Below are 8,510 nucleotides of genomic sequence, written 5' to 3' on the forward strand. Positions count from 1 at the left end.
GGTATCCCGTCATCATTTCGCCTTTCCACCATAGGAAGTAGGTTAACAGTACGGGGGGCATCACTTTTAGGGATGGGCAAAAACATTTTCCCGTGAGTGAAAATAGTGAAAAAAGTAGCACTTTCCACACCGTGGACAAAAATCTGGTTTCTAGGGCCAGTTACAACTATTCATTGAATACACTTTATAGAAAGGGTTTTCTTCTGCGTCATATTCTGGGGAACTACTCTAGAGGTTTAGACAGTTCAAGGGTGGATATTACTCCACTTGGTAAATGGAGCGATAACAAAGCCCAATGGGTCCATTAAGTTGTGACCCACCGAGGAGTCTGATTTCCTAGAGAGTGATCTGGTAGTTGATGCCCCTGGATCTGCTGCCCTGGTTCTAGAATGTGGTAATGTCGGCAGTTTTTTTAATCTCCCAATCTCCTTCCTATCTATTCTGATAGAAGTGAGAACCTTCAACATTAAACTTCACCTTTACCTATAAATGACCGACGACTTCCACCTAGTGGCAATAACGCAGAGAAACTGCACCTTGTCTATCACTGCCGGACATAATACAGATGGGGCAGGTGTAACGGAGAAGCCTTCCTGCCCCAATGAATCCTCTCCCTGCGCCTCAGACTCAGCAACCACTGCAGGCAGCTTCAATAAGATGCAAAGAAAGAAGATTTAAAGGCAGCCGTCATTCTCAAGGCATAAGAGAGGCAAACGCTGCTGTCTGTCTCATGACTGATGTACCCTCGATGTCCGGGCCAGGCCCACCCAACTAATTTAACTACCCAGATGTCCAGACAGGAGGCTCCGAGCACCACCAGCCAGGAACCCCAACCGAAATACCGCCAAATGCTCTCCCCCAAAGCATTCACCCCCTACATGCCTGGTCAGCTTCCGTCCCCCCACTGTGACAAAATCAACCAACCAACCCCACAAACAATAGGGAGGGAGATTGTGACAAACTACATGAGGTAGGGTGACACACAAAATGGTCCCTAACCCAATGACACCTGCCATTAAATAACCCCCCAAACTACCCCCAAAATTCAACAAATGCTGTCAGGCCTAGCCCTACTCGGCACCCCAGTCAAGGCCCACTCCGGCCCATTGTGGCCCCCTTGGGCATCTTTATTGAAATTGTACATTGCAGGGTTGCATTAAAATCCTCACTGCCCAGAATGGTGCATTTCTTTCATTTCTGTTTGCAACTGGGATGGCTTCATTTAATTGAGCGGGATCTTGGATTCATATTTGCCGTTCAAATTGCCATGACAACCAGGTTTAGAGTAAAACACAATTCCTCACCATCAGGAACAGTCTGGGGATTAAAAACTGGACCCGGCCCTTTAAGGTCACCACCTGCTACACCCTTACACCTTCCAAGCTGATTGTATCCCGCAGGCGGGGGCCACACCAAGAGGTTCTATCGGGTAGCCGGTCCAGGCCGGCCCCTGATTCCCAAAATGGGTTGTAGCAAGTTGGGCTATTAGGGCACTTTAAGGAGAACGTTCTAGATTCTCCAGCATTCTACCTGGAACATGTATACATCTTTTACAAGCTTCCTTATTTAAAGGGCAAATCAGGCCACCTTACGCCTCGGGAGGTATATGGATAGGTGAGAATCCATAGCTGTCATCACTCTCTAATTTGCAAGACAGTCCCTACATCTGCCTTTACATTGCTTCCCTTTCCTTTATTTGAGTTCATACATTTCACAAACCCTGCAGCATGTGGTATGTATAACATTACCAAAGGCAATCCATTACTAAGCTATACGTTCCACATACTGCAAAGCAGTTGCAGAATTACGTGTTGGGATGACCATATTTTTAACCAAAAATGATTGTGAAACATATACGCTTCAGGCTTTACAAAATCATTGCTGCCCCCAAACATGCACTTTTTATAAGAAATCACCATATCGGCCTTATCTTTACTGGAAACAAGGTTATTTTCTACCGCAGAATTAAATGTAGCGATCAGATTTCTGGATGTGTTGACAGAAAAATAATTATATATTATATTAAAAAAACCACTTTCGTACGTAGTGGGTCCCACCCGATGCGTTTTGTTGATATCTCCAGATATTTGCATCTCAGGCCTCACCAATATTTAAATTCTATGCCCCGCTTTAGTTAATATATATTTAAAAATGCCTAATTTAGGTGAATGTGGAATCTATACTACACTGAGTATTAACACCCACCAAATAACTGGGCAGGAACTGGATGAAGAAGGATCCAAGATGGCAGACCATGGAGTTATAATTCCAGCCGTGTATTGATTGCCAATAAACCCTCATGGGGGTAGCACAAGCCGTAAATGTTTCTATAGGTACCTTATTACCTAAAACTAAGGTAGAACACACAAGGTGTTATTCTTTTGTTACAAGTATCTACAACTACAGCTGCTGTATGAAAACCAAAATGGCGGTCCGGTTACCTTTCTTTACTGACTCCTCTCCTACCCATAGGAAGACCGTTAGTGAATACGTCCAAAGAGGTTGGCTGCAGAAGGATCACAAAGGTAATTACAACTGGTTTAGGTTTGCCGTCCCTTTTAATATACAGATCTCTGCGTTTTTGTGTGCGATAGCCATGGATTCAAAGTTGCTGAAAAATATTTAAGTGTTATTGCCCTGCGGTGGACGCATACATGGGAGGAAAAGAGTTAAACTACTAAGTAGTTAATGAGAGTTAGTTGTTGAGGTTAGGATCATCCAGAAACAACGGGACAACAAATAGGTGAGAGTAGGTCCTGGATAGAAAATAATGGCTTTATCTCCATTTGTGATTGTATTTCCTTCATGAGGTCATCCAAACCGTGTTTTGGTTTAAATTATAGGCCATCATGCAGGTTCCCAGGTCCTTCCTCGCTAGAGATTTTTCAGTAAGGACCTTCTGATCGACTGAAGCCTGTTGGCTCCTTCATACTACTAGACAGGGGGATTTATTCACTAAAGTGAGAGTTTGCAGGAGAGCTGTGGTTTTGACCTCGCTATGCATTATAAAGGGCCATCAATGGCAAACGCCTCTGCTAGAATGTCCGAGAGGGCCCTGCATAATGAATAGCTCAAGGTGTGAGACAAAGTTCAGGAATTCTCATTGATTTAAAGTTGGACCTTCGTAATGTAATGCAGTGAAACTGCTACTCTCCTGCCAATGCTGCCTCTTAAACATCGTGCATGGGATGGAGGTTACCCCTTAAAATTAGCAATTTCGGGGAGATTGATTAGTTGGCAAAAAAAACCTACACCTGTGTGCTTTTGAAACAAAAATAAGCACATGGTTACAAATCAGACCTCCTGCTCCGCCAGTCCCACAGTTGCCCACCAGAGGGCGCCGATACACCTTTGCCACGTTTTCGTAAGTTTGTAACAATTTATAACCAGATCCAGATTTTCTTTCCGTTTTTTTATTTTTAGGAACATATGAGGTTGGGATATAACATGGGAGCCCTGAACCAAACCCGAATGGATCCTTCGGCTCTGAGCTGCTTAGAACAGGTTCCGCCAGACTTTTCCAATGAGACCAGCCCCAGCCCCAGCTATCAGCTGCACGTGTCCCTCGAACATTGGGTTTACATCTTTGGGCTCATTGGAATTTTCATTTTGTTGAAATCGCTACTGACCATCATCACCATGGTAGAAGACAAGCCGGATGACAGCGAGGTCGTTATGGCCAAATGTGCGACGTTAATGTCCAACCCGATTCCTCCCCAGATCATGGAGAAACTCATGGAGCACAATGAGAGTTTTGTGATCACACCCCTCAATTCACCCACCTTATGTCACTCCCTGAATGCCTTCACGAGCTCTCCTGATTTTCCCAGCGGGAGTCTACGCTATCCTCAGTCTAAACCCGTCAATGGAGATCAAGTGCATGAAAGGCAATGTCCGTTCTCCAGCACAAAATCTCTAGTGTGAAGGTCTCCACGTTCAAGATTTATATGTTTTTTTTCGGGGGGGTTCAGCACAAAGCGGTGAAGTTTAAAACACAAACACACAGTTTCCTATATATTTTTTTTTATTTTTTAATTTTCGCCTATTTTTTGATGGCAGACACCAATCCTATTATTGTCACGGCAGGGGAGGACAGCCCTCTAGTGCTCTCTATAGAACAATGTATCGTACGCTCACCATGACACGGGAAACAAAAAAGGAATTGTTCAGGATGAAGAAGTATCGCACATGATTAAAAATGCATAAAAAAATCAATACATTTGGTGGTTGCTGTTTTCAAAAAGCGTATTTAAAGGGAAATAACATAACCGCTAGCTGAGCATGAGAACTAGTGTTTATACTCAATCCCATTTCTCTGGTTTATTCACTAAATCGTTTGAAGGGGAGCTCAGCATTTTAACTTGGTGATGTAACTGAAGACTTGGGGATGAGATGTCATACTAGAAGCTCAAAGGGTTATATATATATATATATATATATATATATATATATACTAAGCATGCTGGGAATTGTAGTCCATAGCTTCTGAAGATGCGCTGCTAATCAGTCTCTCTTAGCCAAACCAGTCGCAGTTGGCTTAATCATCAAACTTCTCCTGTGTTTACTCCTCGTTGCTCCGTGTCATCCTTCCAATTCCCTTTCTCACCTATTTGATTTCCCCACATCCACCGGCACCCATCTTTACTCTTTACATCCTTACCCCAACGTGCCGCACCCCCTCAATGTATTAACCTCTGCCACTTCTGCTGGGAGGCTGTTGCACTTATCTACCACCCTCTGGGTACAGAAAAACTCCCTTACATTTAATCTCAACATCTGACCCTCTAGGACCTGTTATCCTAACACGTCTCTTCCTTAGATATATACTTCCCTGTTGTTCTCTATTAAATCCCTTTATGTATTTAAATGATGTAAGCCGAAACCACAACTCTCCTACAAACTCTCCTGCAAGCTCTCCTCTCTTTAGTAAATAAACCTCAAAGTCATAATTCAACAGCGGTGGCGGGACAATGAAGTGATATTATGTGTGCCAAAAAAATTAACTCCTTCTTATCCCTTAGTCAGACAGCTAGAGTTTCTTTGCCTTTTATATGATGAGATAAAACGATTCGGTTGAGAAAAAGGTTGCTGCGACTTACGTTGAATGACGTCTGTGTTGGACAAATAAGGGGGAAAAAAACAGCTTTAGATAAGGGTTCCATAGGGGAAAACCTTAGGTCACATGCCATATACATTCATTCTGATGCCCTGACTGCTATATTTGTGTTACCTAGATTTGGATTAGATAAGGGGGGGGCACACCATTTTTTTCATTATTAGAGTAAAATCACATTTTCAGAAATATTGTACTATTTTCTTTTTTTTAAACAGTTTTTACCCCATCATATAATGTTTTCAGACAGCTGCGTATTAGCCATTTGTATGCGTTCGAGCTGTTATTCGAGCCAAGCTAGACAAACACTGATTCCTTATCATGCTGCCTGCGCTAAACAATAGAATGGCTCAGTCATAATCACCCAGCTGGACACTCTGACTAATGAAAGTCTATGCAGGGACAGACTTCATTAGCATTGCCATAAAGCATCAGCTCAGTGTGGTGTTTGAGCAGGAAAGTCACCCAAAATATCACATGACCGACAACAATGGCCGCCTCCATGTCTGCAGATAAAAGGAGTTTATTGGAACAAAATTAGATTTTTATTAACATTAACCTACTTTAGTGTATACAGCGCTGGTTTATATGCCCCAAGCAGTTCAATTATTATTACTATTATTATTTATTATTATCTTTAATTTACGCAGCGCTTAATTCTTTATATAAGAGCACTGAATTAAAAAAATAAAATGAAAAAAACTTATTTTATTAACACCAATCTAAAAGTAGGGACTGGGATTGTGTGTGCTTTATTAAGTTATATGCTCCTTCCTTACCTATCCGGCCCAAAACCAAATTGGATAAAGAATCCGGGTTCCAACAGTCCTTCAATGCTGTTACATTAACCCCTTAATGACAAAGCCCGTACATGTACGAGCTCAAAATGCATTGTTTTCAATGGGTTTAGGGACCGCCCATTGTCCTTAAGGGGTTAATAAATACTTTGCTTTTATCCCCAACTGGTAATGGAGATCTTAACCAATTTGCTGTTATTCGGTTGATTTGGGGATTATTGGCTCCTTAAAGATTTGGCGACCCACGCGTGAGATCCGTCATAAGCAGATGCCTAAAATCTTTAATTACTAATCATATCCACGTAAATGACATGTATAGTGGATACATTTTAGTGCCTCTGTATCTATGGCGACGCCGGTGTGGTATATGACCTGGCAACGGGGTTTTCCATCACGACGCATTGAGTTTTGCTCTCGGTCCAGTCATTGGCAATGTACCTCTGGTAGGGGTCTTCGTATTTCTCCTCTGAGCTTTGATTCCTTTTTGACCTGACGGTGCTCACCAGGATGGCGACAACGATGAATGAAAATATCCCGATCATTACCATGAGATACAAGATAACGTAGTCGAAGTTCTCGGCGCTGACGGTCTCCTGCAGCTGGTCGTTCTCGGCCGTCATGTTGTCACGCCAACTATTCATGTAATTTTCAAAGATTTTCTGGAAGGCGTTCTCCAGAGTAAGCGTTAAGTTTTTATCCAGCGACATCTTCGGATGTTTCTCTAAAACAATAATATAATGATATAGTTTACGTATATAGAAGGCTATGGAGTAAGGGACTTCATTAGCATTGCCATAAAGCATTCGCTCAGTGTGGTGAATAAAGGGAGTTTATGGTCGTGTTAATATTTTTTACTTTTTATGGATCGACCGTTAATTTTACTTTAGTAGAACCAATAATCAATATTTAATAAGTAATTATTGATCATGTTACAACTTCTTTGCCATGGGTTGTCAAGGAGAAGACCATCCAGGGCCTTGAAGGGTCAACAAAATCCTAGATATTTTTTTTTTCTTTGGAAACAGAGCTTTATACCATTTACTTAACTGAGAGAAGATATTTCTAAAGGGTTAACCCTTTATGCGTCTTGTATGCCAAAAATGTCACACAAATCTCTACACAAATAGCTGGGGGCACTAAAAACACTTTTAACCCCTTGAGGACAATGGGCGATCCCTAAACCCATTGAAAACAATGCATTTTGAGCCCGTTGTCATTAAGGGGTTAATCCATTTTATGTTCCACCTGTGTAAAAAAAATGTTTGTTTTGGAGCCGTTCTAAATACCTGGGCAACATGCGATAAAAAATTATTTTCTCTGATCCGTGAATTGAACGTATTTTATGGTAATGGTTCCACCTGCGAGAAACTCTGAGCTGACCCTGCACAATGTATAATAAAATCCTTATACTGCTCAGTCTTTACATGAGAAACAGCATTCGCATTTTGCGTAATGAAATATGTTTTTAATTTCACAGCAACTTTCCTAGAACTCAGTGTTTTTAATTGTGTTTAATTAACGCTACAGACAATGATTACTTTTTATGAGCATTCCCCCTCTTGACTAATGTCCATTTAAAGCCATATAAAAAAAGAAAATGCATCATGCTAAAAGATGATGTCATAACCCGAAACTACGTTATAATCACTTCTGTAACAAATCAAGAATATTTTTGTAATTATTTTGCTCATTTATGATGTAAATTAAATATTTTCTGTACTTACAACAAAGGGAAAGACCGTAAACCCTCTTTCTGTCCGTTCCCCGCTTCATCCATCTGAGCGGTAATCACATGACGCTCGGCTCTATATAAACCGCAGAACCTAATCTAATCTACTACGCAAAGTCAAATATTGGTACAGAATTCTAACTATTATTCTCGGCTCTGTGCGGCAGCCCAACGGAATTTTCTGTTTCATGTTTACAACTTCGGAACAATCGTCCTTTTGAGAATTATAATTGAAGGTCAGAGTATTTCCAGGGGATCATATCATTTGCTTTATTCTTGCTAGTCTCTAATTTTCTTGGCTGTTTAAATATCTAATTAGAGATACTGGATTTAAAGTCCTTTTGTGGCAAAACTTATGGTTTTTAGTTTTTTTTTTCTGCTGGAGTTAGAAGGATCAGGTCTAGTTAACGATACAGATTCCGGGCACCCCAGGGCAGATCCCCATTAGCCGTTAGGGTATACTAAAGATTCTGCACCATTCTAGAAGCATGGTTAAGAAGGATCGGTACAAAGGAGCAACAGTTGCCATGTTCTGCATGATCCACGTTATCTCTGCCCTGTTGTTAAGTTGCTGCTTGTTGCTGATTGGTTCAGACAGCTGTTGTAAAGGTGGGTGAGGAGAAATTACCGGACAAATAGCTTCCCCCGCGGGAAATCCGTCCATGGATTTGCCTTTAAAAAATTAAAACTTAAAAGTTCACACTTAAATATCATATGCATTATGATATGATAGCTGATGATATATATATATATATATATATATATATATATATGTACCTATATATACTGTATAGATAGATAGAGACCTAACTGCAGTATGAAAAGGCATGGAACTGATTGATGGTCCAATCCCAAATGTCTCCCCATCTGA

The 8,510-nt window shown here is 41.1% G+C and overlaps 1 protein-coding gene across 1 annotated transcript; it reads right to left on the reverse strand.

The window, feature by feature from the left end:
* Nucleotides 1–6,164: 6,164 nt before the first annotated feature.
* Nucleotides 6,165–7,698, reverse strand: KCNE2 (potassium voltage-gated channel subfamily E regulatory subunit 2). The gene is made up of 2 exons (XM_053456496.1): nt 7,635–7,698; nt 6,165–6,631 (listed from the first exon to the last, which is right to left on the reverse strand). Exon 2 carries the CDS (start codon nt 6,615–6,617, stop codon nt 6,255–6,257), a length of 363 nt encoding a protein of 120 aa, XP_053312471.1. The 5' UTR covers nt 6,618–6,631; nt 7,635–7,698; the 3' UTR covers nt 6,165–6,254.
* Between the last annotated feature and the right edge of the window lie 812 nt (nt 7,699–8,510).

The sequence above is a fragment of the Spea bombifrons genome, chromosome 2 (assembly GCF_027358695.1).
Source record: "Spea bombifrons isolate aSpeBom1 chromosome 2, aSpeBom1.2.pri, whole genome shotgun sequence".
In the NCBI taxonomy this organism is placed as follows: Eukaryota; Metazoa; Chordata; class Amphibia; order Anura; family Pelobatidae; genus Spea; species Spea bombifrons.

Excerpts from the sequence above, each read along its gene's own strand:
- KCNE2 (XM_053456496.1), bottom strand. The coding sequence starts at position 6,617 with ATGTCGCTGGATAAAAACTTAACGCTTACTCTGGAGAACGCCTTCCAG.